The sequence below is a fragment of the Drosophila suzukii genome, chromosome 3, assembly GCF_043229965.1.
Source record: "Drosophila suzukii chromosome 3, CBGP_Dsuzu_IsoJpt1.0, whole genome shotgun sequence".
In the NCBI taxonomy this organism is placed as follows: domain Eukaryota; kingdom Metazoa; phylum Arthropoda; class Insecta; order Diptera; family Drosophilidae; genus Drosophila; species Drosophila suzukii.
Window position 1 is genome coordinate 88,275,732 of NC_092082.1, and position 16,407 is coordinate 88,292,138.

Below are 16,407 nucleotides of genomic sequence, written 5' to 3' on the forward strand. Positions count from 1 at the left end.
ACGATTATGTTATCGCGCGAAAGCGACTCTCTGGTAATTCACAGGCAGAGGCGCTTCGCAGGCCGAACTTAGTGTTAAGCTCAGTCGCAATCGCAGTCTCATTCGTTCCGTTCCCCCAAGCTGTATACTTTATACTTTATACTGTATCGTATCTGATCGATCCGGTCCGGCATGGGAAGTTTTCCAGCTCTACTTGTTGTTGTCGGCTCGCTGGCATTGGGCGCGAATGGTGAGTGTGTACGGAATACGCAACGATCGTAAACAAGTCTGGCAGTGAACTTAATCTTCCAGCTCAACTCCCCATCAATTGTGTATCAAAAATCCCTAGTGGCCGGGTCACCGGTCACTGCATCTCGATCCGTGACTGTGACTACTTTATGAAGATCCTCGTCTCCGCCAATCTCTCCCAGAGCGATCGCACTCTTCTCCGCGAGAATCAGTGCGGGCAGCGGGCCAACGGCGTCCAGGTGGGTGATTCACCGGAGAGATTCCCGATTAAACTCAAACTTCCACAACTCGATCCATTAAGCGCGGGGAAAAAAAGCTCGATTTATATAGGCCTGTTCTCGTTTTCACTTTCACTGATTCAGCCCACTTTTCGGATTTCAAAAAACGATCGAGGGGACAAAAGAAGCTCTGTGGTTCTTATCGTTACAGATAAGAAATTGTTAATGGCATTGAAGAATCTCTATAAGAGTACAAAAATAGTGGAATTTTTTTTTTAACAAGTGCTTTGGAAAGCGGTACGTCAACTTTCCCTTCGAAAACCTTTTTTGTTTATCTTTCTCTGTTTGTTTCATTAAACAATGGAGATATTTATATAAGCTTTGCACTTATCATTTTAAGGTAGTTCCCATAATTATTTCTTTCCAATTAAAGTTTAAATAACGAACAATGTAAACTTACTTATTAATTAGGAAAACTTTTTTCGGGATTATTAAAATTCCAAACGTTTAACTTCATCACTTGGACAAATGGTTAGTTATTATTTCATTATCCAAGTGATCTTATAATATTAACTATTGTAAATCTAAGATTTAACTAAAAACCGTGGATAGAGTTTGATAGTTTTGTTAGAATTGTGTTCACTTATTTCAAGTTGTATCATTGTAACTTGAAATGATGAAGTTTTAGAAAACCATCTTCCATAGTCTCAGCTCATATTAATCTTATTGTAACTCCTTAGGTCTGTTGCCCCAGTACCGCCGGTTTGGGAGCCCTGAGCCACCCACTATTGCCCACGGATTGCGGGATGGTTCGTTGGCAGCGTTCAAATGATACGGATACGCGGATCAAGGAGTTTCCCTGGCTGGCCCTTATCGAGTATACCCGGGGTGAGTTACTGCTGGGTTTTTCTTGGTTTTATATGATATGTAATAACTTCATTTCCTCCTCCAGGCGACCAAGAGAAGATCCACGCCTGCGGAGGAGTGCTTATCAGCAATCGCTATGTTTTGACTGCTGCCCACTGTGTAACCCAGGCGGCAGCCAGCAATCTGCAGATTACGGCGGTTCGCCTGGGAGAATGGGACACCAGCACGAATCCGGACTGCCAGTTCCATCAGGACACCCAGGTGGCGGACTGTGCTCCTACGTACCAGGATATAGGCATCGAGGAGCTTCTGCCGCATCCCCGGTACACGAGAACTGACAAGACTCAAGTCAATGACATTGCCCTCGTCCGCTTGGCCACTCCTGCCCAGTTCAACGACTTTGTGAGTCCCATTTGCCTGCCCAACAAGCAGCTGCGAGCGGATGAACTGGAGGGCCTGGTCACCGAGGTGGCGGGATGGCAGGCCACCTCCTCACCCAGGTTGCGGAAGAGCTCTGTGACCATCACCTCCATCGAGGAGTGCCAGAAGAAGTACGCCGGCCACCAGTTGAATATCCAGGCCTCCCAGCTCTGTGGGCTGACCAATTCCAAGGAGTGCCACGGCAACGCCGGAGGACCTCTCATGCTCTTCAAGAACGAGGGCTATCTGCTGGGCGGACTGGTGTCCTTCGGACCCGTGCCCTGCCCCAATCCCGACTGGCCGGATGTCTACACGCGGGTGGCCTCCTACATTGATTGGATTCACGACAGCCTGAGGGCGTAGGAGGGATCTTTGCGGTCACAATGGATGTCAATTAATGTTTGGTGCCAAATTAAATCTGTTAAATAAAATTAATATACAAAATAAATACAAAAGTGTTTAAAATTAAAAATTACATTACAATAAACCACAAAAAAAGTATGCAAAATTTTTAGGTTTAATAACAATATGTATTCTTCCTACATTTCAGTTTCGTTTTGAAGGGATTTCAAATATTATTTGTTTGAATTTACCGCCACGTATTTTGAATGTGGCAGCAAACAATGGATTTTATTAGCGTGAGCGGAGAACTTCCTGCGTGTTTCAGGTTGCAGGACCTGGTCACATTGCAAAAGAGAATAAAAAACAGAATAATTTTTGCAAGCTTACAAACTCGCAAAAAAAATCTAATTTTCGCCAAAAGTGTTAATTAAGTGCTGATTGAGTTGGAAACATGGCAGAAGCTATAAAAAAAGGTAAAATCTTCAGTGGGCTGATGAAGGCAGGCCACAATCGACTGTCTTATTAAATTGTTTTTTCTTCGTACCACTGCGTTTGGCAGAGTTGCATTTCGAGTTTTTTGGCGGTTTTAATTTGAATCTGGCTGTCTCCTGTTTTTTTTGCAGAGAGTAATGCACAGCAGCGACCTTTGGATGGCGGCGGAGGAGGAGGAGGAGGGGGTGGTAGCGGGGGAGGAGGTGGCAACGGCGGTGGAGGAGCAGGGATGCCCAAAAGAAAGCATCGCCGGGGTAAAAAGTCCAAGATGCTGCCCAAAAAGACCAAGAATCACTATCCACAGTGGAAACTAGATATGCCAGCTGGTGCGGGAGCCACGCTCGAGGGGAACACCCGCCAGAATAGCCGCACCAAGCTGGTGCGCTCCCGATCCCTGCTCGTCCCGTACAACACCAACCGCTTCCTCATGGAGGAGCACATGTCCGAGCTGCACAAAGACGACTCCGACGACAATTGCTTTGGCTCACAGACCGAGGACCAGGTGCTCTTCCTCTCCAAGGAGTTCTCCAATGTGTACGAGCGGGCGCGACTCGAACGACTGGAGACCATGAGCAAGCAGGAGCTCATCCAGGAGTGCCTGCAGATCGAGGATCGCTACTCGAAGGCCCAGAATGTGTCCAAGGAGTTTGGCGCCAAGATACGCGCGCAGGAGGAGAAGATGCGACAGCTGACGAGGGAGAATCAATGTGAGAGAAGCCATAATTCCCCTCAAGAATATATGTATAAATTTCTACTTTATTTTCTAGTTCTTCGCTCCCACTTCCTGCGTTCGTGCTCCACTTCAGCGGGACCGGCAGCAGCCGCAGCCGCTGCTGCCTCGCCGCCCTCTGCGGTGGCGCCCACGCCCAGCTCCGCCTGCGAGCTGCAGGCCAGACAACAGCCGCCTCAGCAGCCCCAACCCACACCCATGGACTCCTCCAGCGAGGACAGCGAGAGCGACAGCAGCAGCACCACGTCGAGCACCACTTCCAGCACATCCTCGAGCAGCAGCGATGCCCATGAGATGGGCGTGGCCGGGCTGAACATTGCCAACGGGCATGCCGAACGCCATGAGCGGAGCAGAACCCGCTCCAGATCCCGTTCGCCAATCCATCTTAATGGCCATGCTAACGACGAGGAGCGTCAGCGCCTGCTGGACGGCAACCAAATGGACGAGGACGACAACTCCACCGATGTCCCCAAGCCAGGCGATGCAGTGGTCAAATAGGATCGTGTGCGTCACATCGACCTGTGTAAATAGAAGACTCAATTGTGGTAGAATGTGGCGACATGTGGACAGCAACCTTGTTTAGTTCTTAAGTCATCTGTGGGCGCCCCCAACGCGCGGATTTCATTTCAATCATCAGTTCATCATTCAGTGAAAGCATTAGCATTATTTTATCAACTGCAAGCAATGCCTCCCAATGGTAATTTAGTTGGTATGCCTGGTGTACAATACTTTGAGATGTTGCATCGACGCGTTGATTTTAATGGAATTTTGTATAATGAAAACTCGATTTGTAGGTAAATAAAAAGTTAAATCGTGAATTCGAAGAGGTTTTGCGTGTTGATTTTTTTGGTGGGATGCTTATTTAATGAACTTGGGTTTTAAAATGGTCCTTAGGACGACTTTTAAAAATTTATTTTTTCCATATTCATATTTCAGTTCCAACAGATAAATTGTCTTTTTAAAAACTATTCATAAATTAAGTTTAGAGACTTTTCCTAGTTTAAAAATGAGTCCTTGCTTTGGCTTGATTTATCCTCCGAATGCTTGCTAGCTATACACTTGACCAATGAGCTGTATTCGGTGGTATATAGCGTCATGGAAATGCCCGCGAAACCCACTCCAAGGAGTCTCTGTTCGGCTAAAGAAGCCTGCGATTGAATATTGATTCGTTTGGGTCCCCGAACTGGCATCCAACCGCTGACAGGGGAGCTGTTGGCCAGCATAACTCCCCTTATAGCTAGGTTAAGACCCATTACGGACAGGGCATCATCACGGTACTCATTGAGCATGGCATCCGACAGTCCCAAGTCATTTATGGCCGTCACAACTTCCTCGATGTCCCTGAAATGTGGCAGATAATTGGCATGTATAAAGTTCACGAAATTCCTGGGCTCTGTGTTGAAGGCTTCGGTTAGTTCCTCGGGGCTGTGCAGCATGCTTTTGTCCTCATTGACTGTATAAATTCAATGATTAGAGGTGTAAAGACAATGGTTATTGTGACTTACACTTGGGATTTAGCACCCTTCCTAAGGCGTGCATCAAAGTAATGGATTCATCTCTTCCAATGGAGTTAAGGGTGCTTTGCATCTTCTTTTTACGACCTTTGGTGGCCACACCGACATTTAACTGCTTGGTGGGCATGCTGGCTACTCCTTTTAAGGAACTGAGATGCAGATTGATCAAGGCATTTCTTATGTCGCCCTGGGCTCCCACAACTATTGAATCAACAACAGCGGACGAGGGCATCTTGTAAGTTGCTTTATTTTGCGGCTGTTGCATTATAGAGCAGAAGCTTTTCATGGACTTTTGCATAATTGTGGATGCAATAGCATTGAAGCTGATATGCTCAATGCGATGTTTGGCCTTCAGTTGATCAGGGAACAGGCGGTAGCTGATGTTCAAGCCCCGGGATTTGGAGTCGGCCACAATGAATACCAGCGGGGATTTGCCGTAGGTGGAGTACTCACTGAAAAGATAAATGTTTGTATATAAAATACATAATGATAGTGGCCTTGCTACCCACTCTAGTAACTCCTCAAAGTTGGCCTCCTTATCGCTCAACAGGACGTTGGGAAAGTCCTCGACAAGCAGCAGTCTCTTGTTCTGCGAGTCCAGCAGGGATTTGTAACGCGAGGCGCGCAGCAGGAAGCTCTTAAAGGCCTCCAGGTGGGAGCCCACATAGGAGGCACCACTCGGCTGATCGCCCAGAGCGTTGACCACCTCACAGTCGACGGGATTGATCCACTCCTGCACCTGGAAGCCGAACTCCTTGGCCAGGCAACGCAACGTGGCGGTTTTGCCGGCACCAGTGGGTCCCGTGAGTAGGCACATTTGGGCCGGAAACTTCTTTCGCACTACTTCACAGTGACGCAGCCAATCGCGAAGTTCCCCGATCTTCTTGGGATGCACGGCTAAATCTTCGCTGGTGGCTGGCGCAAAGCTGTCCATCCAGTTTTCCCTGACTTCCGGCGGTGGCCCAGTGATGTCCGCATCCTGGTCATCATCTATGGCAGTGAGATCCACGGACTCCACGGCAGGAATCTTAGTTGGCGTCGATTTAGGAGTATTCCCGCTTTGAGACCTCGAAACTCTGGTGGTCACATTGCTAGCACTCCGTGTGCGCTTCGCTGGCGTGGCTTCCGAGGTCACCGGACTGGCAGTAAGGTTCATCTCGCTGAAGGCGCATCTCACCCAGGTTTTCTAGACCAGGTTTTCCTCATTATTCACGTTAAAAAACAGAAAATTCAAATTGTTTACCTTCCGTGCGCTCATTTTCGGAAATTCTTGTTTTATAGTGTTACCATTTGGAAAGTATCTTTAAATGCCATCAAACAATCGATAAGTCTTAAAAATGGGCGCCAAATTTAAAAGCGTCTTAAGTTAATTGAACATATTTTTAGACATTTTTTGGTTAAAATATATATTTATTTTATTGGTTTGTATTATTTTGATGAACAACATTTAACATACATAAATAAAATTATCTAAATGTATTTTTTAAAAATTCCAATTAAATAGGTAAGTTATGTATTCATAGTTAACAAATATACGTAACTAGTTTCTAAGCACTTATGTTTCACCTTCATTGGTCTTTTATTTACTGTTAAAAAGCTTTCTTTTCCAAACTTCTTTCGGTTTGCTTTATCATTACATAAAAACAGTGAACGGTCAATAGTGCAAAAATAATGCATTAAAAAAATAATGGATTGTAAATTATAAGTACTTTAAATATATATAACGCAAAGAACAAAAACGAAAAAAGTGGATATCTTATTTTGAGTAAGTATAAAAAGAGAAAGGGTTCCATCTTTAAAGTTTGACCAGTACTTAAACAGTTTTCTTCCCTTTTGATGGAACTTTTGGTACCGTTTCTTCAGTATTTTGACCGCCCAATAGCCATTGCATTTTATCATTGTCACAGCGTCAAAAAGTGTTGTCTCGCGTCATAAAAATTGTTAATTTGTATTTTTTATTTTGTTAAATCATATACATATTGTCATGCAACTGAAGATGGTTGATCACAATGATAGCTCGGACGATGAAGGCGAGGAGGAGATGCACAATGATAATCCTGAATCCCAAGAATCCGATTTGGGCGAGGAAGAAGAGCAGTTGGAGGAAGATGAGGAAGAGATGGCGAATGATGACGAGCAGCCGGATGAAGAAGAGCCCGAATCCGATAATGCTCCCCATCCTTATCCCACTCCACCGCCCGAAGATGGGTCAAAAATGGAACCACCCAAGTCGATGGTACCAAAACCGAAAGGATCGCTAATATCCCTAGCGTTCATGGCCATTGCCAAACTGGCCAGTCGATCAGGATCTTCGGTTCCGGCCATCATATCATATCTCAAGGACAATGGTCACGAGTTTAAGGATCCAAAGAAAACAGGGCGCCTTATGCACCGGGCTCTCAAGGTTGCCGAGGAAAATGGAGAGGTGGTCATGGTCAAGCGCTCCTTTAAACTCACCGAAAAGCAGAAGATCTCCTCCAAGGCTGTGGAGAAAATGAAGGCCAAGAAGCAGAAAGAAAAAGAGAAGAAAGCCAAGGCCGAACAAATGATGAAGGAGAAAGCCGAAAAGAAAGAGGCCAAGTCAAAAGCGAAGACTAACGAAAAGAAGGCTGCCAAGGCAAAATCCAGTAAACCAAGCGAGCGGAAAACGAAAGAAGTAAGAACCGATAAAAAAGTATAATCTATTAAATAAGTTGTCTATGGAACTCAATAGTTTATCTTAGTTTCATAAGTTAAAAATGACTAAGTAATAATACTAAATCTGTATTTTTCCGCAGGCTGGAAAAAAGAAGAAAGAGGACAGAGTCAAGGATGTACCACCAACATCTAAGACAGCCGCATCCGCAGCCGCACAAGCTTTGTTGGAGACTCCAAAGACCACCAGCCCAGAACCGAAAAAGAAGCCAGCGAAGTCCAAAACTAAGGTCAATGAGGAACTATCCGAAGCTGGAAAGTCGAAAAAACCCCGCAAGTCCATTGGAACTCTGGCTCAGCCCAAGACATCCAGACCGAAAGTCAAAGCGGTCAAGAAACTGGTGGCTGGCAAGGCACCGGATCTGTCCTCGACGGATATATCAAAAGCCCAGGCAATGTCCACTCCTCAAGGACCCACTAAAGCAAAGCGCCAGCGCAAAGTTTAATTGCTTATTTGTTTTTCCAAAGTATATGTAAAATATGGTTAATAAAAATAATAGTCTTGTAATGTCAAAATGAAAAGAAATATTTTTCAGTTTATATCGAATTTCCCCAGAATATACTCAACCCTTTCCGCGCAAACACAATTTCATTTTTAAATTCAGTTAAACATATATTTTAACATAACTTCGGTTCTATACACATTTGATATCGTTCTAACATATGGAGCACAACACAATTCTTAACTACATTGAGAGAATTTAAATTGAATTCGCTACTGAAACGACTCCTTTAATTACTTTTTCAATATCCCCAGCTTTACAACACGTTTTTAATTGATTACTTCGATGCGGCGCATTTGTTGTGACAATTGAACTTCTTTGGTTTTTATTTACAAAAGCATATTGCGTATAAACATATACATAAATACAGGGGATTACCGTCTAGCAGAGTATAGATACAGATACAAGTACGCGGCTATCGTTAGGGGCTAAAATAAAACTTCACATGCAGCGCTTAAACATTAACCATTGAGATACATACTTAGCACATGAGTTAAGCAACGCCTTACGTCTAACTAGTGGGACATCAGTAAAGGAATGAATATCAAAGACGACGCAGTCGTAGTCATAGTCAGTGCCAAATAAAATTTGATCGTATCTTAACTAAAACTTAAGTCAATTCCACGCAGGGTGGGGATTTAGATTTAGCCAGACCAAGAGCATAGCCAACAATCACACAATGGCAGAGAATATAAGTTAAAATTTTATCCTAATTTTTCCATGTGGGCATGGTAGTGATTTGTTTTAAATTGGAAAGAAAATTGTTTACATCTCTAAAATATTTCCTTACTTATTTTATGGTACATAAATATTCAATGAAACGGAACTACTCTATTACATATATGAACCTTTTAAGGGATAGCATTAAATTAAATAAAATTAGTAAGGGTTGCAATCAGTTCTTAAATGTATCCACCAGTACCCCCCTCATATTTTTTGTTTCAATAAATATTTCTCGCTATGCCCAGGGTCTAGCTGCTTATAGTAGTGTTCCTTAGTCTACTTGCTCTGCTCGAATCGCTGTGTCAGCGATGCTATGTTGGACTTTGGCCCAGTCGACGGCGCCGCCGCCTTCACAGTTGGGGGCGTGGGCGCGGCTCCACCATTGGCCCGCTTGCCCAGGACTCCGCCCGCTCCTCCGCCGCTAAATGATGGCTTCGCCGACAGCGGTTTGGGCTTCTGAATGGTGGCCGAGGGGGCAGTGACCGCCGATCCCGCCGTCCCATTGGGCAGTGCTTTCGTTGTGCTCTTCATGAAGGATTTGGGACGGATGGAGTTGGCGCCTCCGCTGAAGCTGCCGCTGCTGCTACGCTTGGCCAGTTGGACAACTGGCGCTGGCTGCGACTGACCGCCGGTTCCCGCCGGCGGCTTGAAGCTGGACATGCTGGGCTGCAGCTGTGGCTGCGATTTGTCCGACACCGTGGGCTTCACTCGGGCCACGGGAGCATTCACTGACGGCGGGCGATGATATGTGCTAGCTGATGCAGATGGTGTTGCATTTGCAGATGCAGATGCATTAGCTGCCTTTTCCTCCAGCACACTGCTCGCTGGCTTGGGAGGAGCAGGTCGCTGGGGACTTTTTGGGGGATCTGCAGGAGGTGGAGCTGCTGCTACTGCTGCTCCAGCCACGGGCTTCCCTGAATATATGGAATCCCCGTTGATCTTCTCCAGTTCATTAACTATCTCATTCAGCAATCCCATGTCGCTGCCATTACTGGCCCTGTTGGCCACCAAATCGCTCCGCTTGAGGGTCTGTGCCGCCGGTGGAATCTCATCGATCACCGAGTAGATATCATCGTTGGAGGCTCGCACTTCGTTCTCCACGTACTCGCAGTCGTCGTAGGTATTCTCCACAGATCTCTGGGCAGTGGCCACTGGCCTCTGATAGCCGGAGGAGCCAATAGAGTTGGTTTTCTTCACCACCACTGGTGGTGGCCTTGGAGGCGGCGACTTGGGTCTCGAGCTACCGCTGCTGTTCACCTGACCACTTTTCGGCCGGGGCAGTCCCGGAGGCGAGCGCATGGATCCAAAACTCTGCAGCGGTGTCTTTTTCGTTGGCGAGCGCATGGATTGGGCCCGCTTCACTAGATTCTGGGTCTCCTCTTCGCGGGGCGTGGTCTCCGAATCCGAGTTGGAGGACTCCGTTTGAGGGGCTGCGGGCACAGGCATGGGAGCAGAGATTTCCAGTGTTCGCAACCGCTCCCGATCGATGTAGGTCTTCTCTTTTAGCGGCGGCTTCTCCTCCTTTTTCAGGAACGAAGCGAATCGGCGTATAGTGCCATCTCGTTTAATATTCAGCTTAGGATCGGAGTGTAGGGGAACTGGTGGAGCTGGAGCGGATCGAGTGGGTGAAAGATCCTCCGTACTGCCCTTGAGCGGCACCATGGTTAATGTACTGGAATCCAACTTGGGTGGCGAGATGATGGGACGTGCCGTTGAGCCAGGATTGGGCGGAGGCAAAGCAGGCGCTGGTCTCACAAAAGTGGCTTCAGGTTTCGGCGACGAAGGATGAACAGGTGATGTTTCCGACTTTACAACCGGCGGTGGCGGTGCTATCCTCTGTGGTCCATCCTGCTGCACCGTTGGCTGCACAAAGGCCACATTCGGTCCACTGTAGTTGCTCGCTGGTGAGGATGCATCGTTCAGCGGTCGCAGAGTGAAACCATCGAATTTTCCAAATAATCCAGTAGTGGGTGTGGAGTCGCTCGGGGATTTTAAGAGCGCCGAGTCCATATCATCAGTACTGCTGGGAGTGGATTTCAGTAATCCATTACCCGGCGGAGGACCACTACCATTTTGATTTGTGCGCGTGGTGATGGGTTTGCTTCCTCCAGAGGATTTCAAGCTGCAAGGATATCCAATTAAAGAGATTATTATAAGAAAAACAAGTTCGGAGATCAAAGCATTTAAAGTGTATCTGTGTAACATACCGAATCGTAAAACGTGCATAAACCAAACACCAGTGCTGGGATAGTAAAACATAGCTTGCAGGAAAGTTAAGACATACATATAGCAAGACAAAATAAAGCCAACACCAAAAGTTAAAAGAAAGCATTTATTGGAAACATACATAAAATCAACTTAAACTAGAAACATAACCGATATTAGGGTTTTGTTAGTAGTCGTTAGGGATTATGGGTTTTGGTTATATGATAGCATCAACACAATCGTGCAGTGTGTTAATATGAACGAAAAAGTTGTCTTCGGCTATCCGAATTCAAGATATACCCCTGCAAATTTATTATGCTGAGAAAATCTTTTCGAAATCGTGTGATTTTATTATTTTTGCATCCCTGATCTAAGGCACTGAAGGTTCCCATATATATAGCTTGTTAAAAAATTTTGGAATGCGTTTCTATTAACTGAATGTATACATAAATAATAATTGAAAGCCTAAATATTTCCTTTTGATATTGGTTATGATTAAATTCTCGGTATATTATACTATCAGCATTATGAATTCACAACCAACTTTGTTTTGCTTTTATAATACAGATATATACAGGTCTATAAGTCGTTCTATCCTTTCAGTTTCGAATGGGTTGTTTTAAAAAATTTAATTTTAATTTAAACTAAAATCCTCTTTTATTTGATTATGAGTATTCTAAACAGAATTAAACTAAACTTTGAAAAATATACTATTAAAATTTTGTAACGATCTTTGGAAATAGGAAAATTCCAAAGATCTGTAGAATCTTAAATATTCTGCAAGGATACTAAAAACACCCTCGGCCAAGCGCAAAGTCATGCAGTTTTTTGTGGCAGTGCAAGCGTATTTCACTGTAGATAGTGTTTAGTTTAGTTTTTGGCGCACCTCGCGGGGTCGCTCTGTATGAACTGGGCGCCCTCGGTGAGTGCCAGAGGATTTGTGGTGGCATTCAGCCGTGGGGCAGTGATATCCAGCTTGCGTCTCAGTGTGCTGTTGTTCGTGTTGCTCTTGTCTTGGTTGTTTTTGTTAGGTGACTCGGTGTTATTGTTATTGGAGGAGGAGGAGGAGGTAGAGGAGGTGGAGGAGTGGGTGAAAGGGGACAAAAGGAGGACACACGGTTTCGGAACAGATCCCTTCCGCCGCACCTCGTAGGTGCTCTGACTTTTCGGCACAGACGGAGGCTGAATGTGAACCTGATGCACTGCATCCGGATTGGACTTGTGGCGCGGCAGGATGGCGTGTATGTTAGTAATGGTGGCCGTGGCCGTGTTAGTTACAACACCATCAGATTGGTGATTAGTGCTAGGTGGTGGTGGAGGTGGTGCAGAGCGTGCGAGGGTCTGTTTATAGGCTAGATGGGTGATGTCGCAGCTATCGGAGCTGCTGTCCCCTTTCGAGCCGGTGCTGAAGGAGGAGGTCGATACATACATATGGTCCGCCAGCTTTCCGCGAGCAAATAATCCGTTCTTGTGGCAATAATAGATTGCGTAAAAGGTGGCCACCATAGGAAACACAAAGAAGAACAGCACGAACAGGAACTTCTTGAGACCCAGAGATCCTGAAAAAAACAAAAGTAGTCAATAGGTTGCATAAGAATTAATTGAAACATAAATAATTGGTGGATGTTTGACCCGGTTAGGTCTATTTCCAACATACCATTTGGATCTGTGGCTGGTCCACTGTCCGGGGATCCTCCAGATCCATCCCTCGAGCACGACTCGCCGCCAAAGCCAACATCGCAGTGACAGTGGCCTCTACTATTGCAGATCCCATTGCCACTGCAATCCTCTGGACACGGAGTACCCATGCCCTTCTGCCGCACCGCTGAAACTGGCAGGCATCGCTGATCCACGCACATCTTGTCCTCGCCGCACTTGGCTCCATTGGGTGTCAGTCCGGGATCGGTGGTCTGCAGGCCCAGGTCCACCAAGGCGGTGCGACAGGCCACGATCTTGCGTTCGTGACTGATGTAGGAATGCGACAGTACAGCTGCCGATTCCATGCCAAACTCGAGTCGTTCGTTCAAGTGGATGCAGTACAGCATTCCACACTTTACATGCTGCTCCTCGCATCGCAAAAAGGTGCTGTTCAGGCGATTGTAGCCGCAGTTTCCGTACCGAGTGCCCTCCATGTTTTTACTATAGCAGTGTTCCGAGTTATCGCCCGTGGGTCCCCACAAAATCCGGCATTGCTTGGAATGGGAGCGACAGGTGCCGTGGAAACAGTAGGCCTGACCGCCATCACAGGGCTCCGTGTCCCGCCGGAAGACATCGGCGGGACAGTATTCAGACTCCCCAGTGCAGTATTCCGGCAAATCGCACTCGTTTTCTGCTTCTCGACAGGCACTGCCCGCCATTTTGGGACGACAGGTGGTCAGATCACAGCATTCGCCGGTGGCACAGGAGGCATTTGCGTGCAGCATGCAGGTCTGGGCATTGCAACAGGCGTTCTCACAATGCTCCGGCAATCCGCAGTCGCACTGCTCTCCCGGTTCCAGGAAACCATTGCCACAGGTGGGCGATTCAAACAGCTTTTCCGGCTTATTCCTCAGGCAGTAGTTCATGCCGCGCGAGAAGGCTATCGTTAGCTGATCGATGCTGCAGCTGCTCCAGTTCACCGGTATGAAGGAGGTACTCGAGGCAGCCATCACACACTTCTCATCCTTACAATGGCACTCGGGTGTGTCGTGCTCCATGCCAAAGTTGTGCCCCATCTCGTGGGCCATGGTGGTGGCCACCACTGCCGTGTTGGGACTGTGCTGCATGCTCACTCCACCGGAGTACTCATACGTACAGATCGGACCCTTCAGCGCTTTGCCCACAACGCCGCCATCGAAGACCTCCTTGGTCAGCAACTGGGCATTGTCGTTGGGGTGTTCCAGCACCAGTTTGTTCTTCCGATAGTTCAGAAAGTTTCGCAGCGTCACGTCGCCGTCCTTGGAGAACTCGATCTCGTTGGCCTCGTTCCAGATCACCACGCCCACCAGAGCCACATATATATTCAAGGGCACATAGAGCTGAAAGAGGGTGAAAAAATATAGATTAGTTCAAGTATATGGATAGGTGAAGTTAAAAAATAATAATAATAACACAGTTACCATTTATGGTGATTTCTCAATCTCATGTTAATTGTAGTGTTTGGGTTAAATTGCTGCTTCGAAAAAAGTTTGTTTCTCAATATCATGTTAGGTTTTATCTTAATAAACACTTTTTAACTTCATGTTAATTTGTCTGTCAGTTAAGTAACTTGGATCTTAACCTGACATTGAGAAATCGATCATAATTGGGAAAATATACAAGTTAAAGGTTAGTTTTAGTGCGTTAATGAGCTTATTATTACTCTACTTACAGCATTGATAATGTTGGCTAGATTTTTGCAGTGCTGGTGCACCTTCTTGGCACTCTCCTGGTAGGCCTTGTACACCTTGTTGTCCACGACGATCACCAGCTCCACGTAGCTGGAGTACTTGTTGGCATTGTAGGGCCCCCGGATCAATTGACTGTTATCGTCGGTTTGACGCCTCTTCCGGAGCAGGGTTCTCTGGAATTCCCCGCCATCAAGGCGGAGTGGCAGTGAAGGAATCCCTCCTCCAAGTCCATTATCCTCCTCAGCCTTTTCGTGGTCGTGACTATGGTCGTCCCTGTGGCTTTCGTAGCCACAGGTGGCGTTCGTTGGATGCATGTCCGCCTGTCTGCGTAGAACAAATCGAAGGTAATTTGATATTTCCGTGGACAACAAAAGAAATTAATAACGGAAGTGGCGGTGGCGTAAAGAATGGTAAAGAATTTCGTTCTGGTCAGGGAACTCTGGCAAATATACCCGAACAGGCAAATATTTGTGCCCCACAAATAGGTAAATATTTGGCCGACAAACCCCCTAACCGACCGGCCTCTGATACTCCAAAAAATATATTTTCCCTACTGCCCTAACATTTATGACAAGTCAACAAACAATATTTCGCTTGGGTCGAAAGAGCGCCAGAAACTGCCGATTAGATAAGCGGCGTTTAAAAAGCAGAATTGTGCCTTGATCGGTAATACCAATTCGGTATCTTGAAGTGAGGAAGAGGCACCATTAATTTTGATTATGAGGTTATACCGATTATTATAATGATTTCGATGGCCTAATTTCTTTATTAGGAAATTTTTAATTGTAACTCTTTGAAAATTAAAAATATTTGTACAACATATTAATATTTACCTATTACTTATTTCAGATTATAAATAAATCAGATAAAATTACTCAATGTGCTGCCATTTTTATAATCTATCTTTTGGAAAACAAATTCCAACTCACCTGAGCAGATAATGGTCATCCTGAAGTCTTCCCTTAGCATCGACATGGGGATGAATAAAGTACGTTTGGCTGCCATCGAAAACGATGCCATCCAGAGCACCATCACAGGTGGAGAGGGCTACCACAGAATCTGGTTGACCACGAATGTGTCCCTGAGGTGGGTAAAAAAAGTAGAAATGTAAATTAGTATAAAGCTCAGAAGAACTGAAAAGTTCAAATATTTTAAGAACAGAATTTTTCAAAGAATAGGATTAAGTCGAATTAACTTTGTAACACACTTTTTTAAAGAAATCTCCTATATTTCTTTAGATAAACGTTTTTATAATTCTAAAATTTTTAGAAAAACGGTTAGTTTGCTTTCTGTTGATTTACTTTTAAGAGGTACGAAGAGAAATGTTTCTCACTCACCTGATAGTGGCATAAATCAACCTCAGTCTTGGTGAAGTTGCGAACCACATGGCCAGGAGAGGCTCCTCCGCTGGCATTCTGGTATCGCAGGAAGTGGGAGTCCGGCAGCAGGCGATCGTTGCGCTGCAGGTCGATGGTTACTCGTTTGCCCTCGTGGGTGTAGCTCAGGCTAATGTGAGGCGTGTGAAGGCCGTCCTAAAAAATGGGCAAAATAACAGGGAGATAACGTTAACAAGATTAAGCCATTTGGGCCTGGTTGGCGCGGTCATCCCCATTTATTTATTTAATTTTTGCATGCAAATTGTGGGCGTGACAAAGTGCCGAGGTGCGAATGTGTAATGTCCTGTTGGCCGCAGGGGTTAACTGAAAAATTCCACCCCTCTGTCCTTAACTCATACCCACAATTTGTGGGGTGCCTGCTTGTTGAAACTAATTAAAACGGGTTTGGCTTTTTGCCAGCGCACCCAGTAAACTCCAAACATATTTGCCCCAAAGGCATTACAAGAATTTACCGCACGTTTTTTCTTTACCGGTAGACTTTATTTTAGGGTTCATTTGAATTTGTTGCTTAACATTTTAAAATATTTAATGTTTACATAGCAAACACTCTCAAAAGTTAAACAAGGAGCTTTCAAAGAGTTTACAGTTTCATAGCTTACAAAATTGTGGCAAATAAATATAATATTAAAAGTTTTAGGAAGTTTGTTAGGCTTCCCTTGCATCTGATATATAAACTATGTTGAAAACTCTTTTAATTATTTGAAGA

General features: G+C 45.5%; 5 protein-coding genes across 5 annotated transcripts in view; 3 read left to right on the forward strand and 2 right to left on the reverse strand.

Annotated features, from left to right (window-relative positions):
- Positions 1-69: 69 nt before the first annotated feature.
- Positions 70-2,135, forward strand: LOC108006783 (serine protease easter). The gene is made up of 4 exons (XM_036818735.3): positions 70-229; positions 292-467; positions 1,187-1,334; positions 1,399-2,135. Exons 1-4 carry the CDS (start codon positions 172-174, stop codon positions 2,094-2,096), a joined length of 1,080 nt encoding a protein of 359 aa, XP_036674630.3. The 5' UTR covers positions 70-171; the 3' UTR covers positions 2,097-2,135.
- A 263-nt stretch (positions 2,136-2,398) lies between these two features.
- Hexim (Hexamethylene bisacetamide inducible) lies at positions 2,399-4,121 on the forward strand. The gene is made up of 3 exons (XM_036819630.3): positions 2,399-2,548; positions 2,699-3,274; positions 3,335-4,121. The coding sequence occupies exons 1-3, from the start codon at positions 2,527-2,529 to the stop codon at positions 3,793-3,795; spliced, it is 1,059 nt and encodes a 352-aa protein (XP_036675525.3). The 5' UTR covers positions 2,399-2,526; the 3' UTR covers positions 3,796-4,121.
- Positions 3,961-6,211, reverse strand: Rad17 (Rad17 checkpoint clamp loader component). Its single transcript, XM_017070332.4, has 4 exons — positions 6,055-6,211; positions 5,321-5,997; positions 4,803-5,263; positions 3,961-4,750 (listed from the first exon to the last, which is right to left on the reverse strand). The coding sequence occupies exons 1-4, from the start codon at positions 6,067-6,069 to the stop codon at positions 4,293-4,295; spliced, it is 1,611 nt and encodes a 536-aa protein (XP_016925821.3). The 5' UTR covers positions 6,070-6,211; the 3' UTR covers positions 3,961-4,292.
- A 470-nt stretch (positions 6,212-6,681) lies between these two features.
- Positions 6,682-8,031, forward strand: BigH1 (Histone H1 variant BigH1). Its single transcript, XM_017080787.4, has 2 exons — positions 6,682-7,467; positions 7,589-8,031. Exons 1-2 carry the CDS (start codon positions 6,796-6,798, stop codon positions 7,949-7,951), a joined length of 1,035 nt encoding a protein of 344 aa, XP_016936276.4. The 5' UTR covers positions 6,682-6,795; the 3' UTR covers positions 7,952-8,031.
- Positions 8,032-8,303: 272 nt separating this feature from the next.
- The window catches only part of Meltrin (disintegrin and metalloproteinase domain-containing protein meltrin), a 34,602-nt gene continuing 26,498 nt past the window's right edge, over positions 8,304-16,407 (reverse strand). Inside the window, exons 3-8 of the mRNA XM_036819449.3 lie at positions 15,642-15,836; positions 15,234-15,385; positions 14,286-14,628; positions 12,594-13,953; positions 12,366-12,495; positions 8,304-10,853 (exon numbers count right to left, since the gene is read on the reverse strand). Coding sequence (XP_036675344.3) covers positions 9,008-10,853; positions 12,366-12,495; positions 12,594-13,953; positions 14,286-14,628; positions 15,234-15,385; positions 15,642-15,836 — 4,026 coding nt within the window. The 3' untranslated portion in view covers positions 8,304-9,007. The remainder of the gene's footprint in view (positions 10,854-12,365; positions 12,496-12,593; positions 13,954-14,285; positions 14,629-15,233; positions 15,386-15,641; positions 15,837-16,407) is intronic.

Excerpts from the sequence above, each read along its gene's own strand:
- LOC108006783 (XM_036818735.3), top strand. The coding sequence starts at position 172 with ATGGGAAGTTTTCCAGCTCTACTTGTTGTTGTCGGCTCGCTGGCATTG. Across the intron at positions 230-291 it reads GCTGGCATTGGGCGCGAATG|CTCAACTCCCCATCAATTGT; the intron begins GTGAGTGTGTAC and ends TTAATCTTCCAG. Across the intron at positions 1,335-1,398 it reads CCTTATCGAGTATACCCGGG|GCGACCAAGAGAAGATCCAC; the intron begins GTGAGTTACTGC and ends TTCCTCCTCCAG.
- Hexim (XM_036819630.3), top strand. The coding sequence starts at position 2,527 with ATGGCAGAAGCTATAAAAAAAG. Across the intron at positions 2,549-2,698 it reads GGCAGAAGCTATAAAAAAAG|AGAGTAATGCACAGCAGCGA; the intron begins GTAAAATCTTCA and ends TTTTTTTTGCAG. Across the intron at positions 3,275-3,334 it reads GCTGACGAGGGAGAATCAAT|TTCTTCGCTCCCACTTCCTG; the intron begins GTGAGAGAAGCC and ends TTTATTTTCTAG.
- Rad17 (XM_017070332.4), bottom strand. Across the intron at positions 5,264-5,320 it reads AACTTTGAGGAGTTACTAGA|TGAGTACTCCACCTACGGCA; the intron begins GTGGGTAGCAAG and ends TTATCTTTTCAG. Across the intron at positions 4,751-4,802 it reads AAGGGTGCTAAATCCCAAGT|TCAATGAGGACAAAAGCATG; the intron begins GTAAGTCACAAT and ends GAATTTATACAG.
- BigH1 (XM_017080787.4), top strand. The coding sequence starts at position 6,796 with ATGCAACTGAAGATGGTTGATCACAATGATAGCTCGGACGATGAAGGC. Across the intron at positions 7,468-7,588 it reads GCGAGCGGAAAACGAAAGAA|GCTGGAAAAAAGAAGAAAGA; the intron begins GTAAGAACCGAT and ends ATTTTTCCGCAG.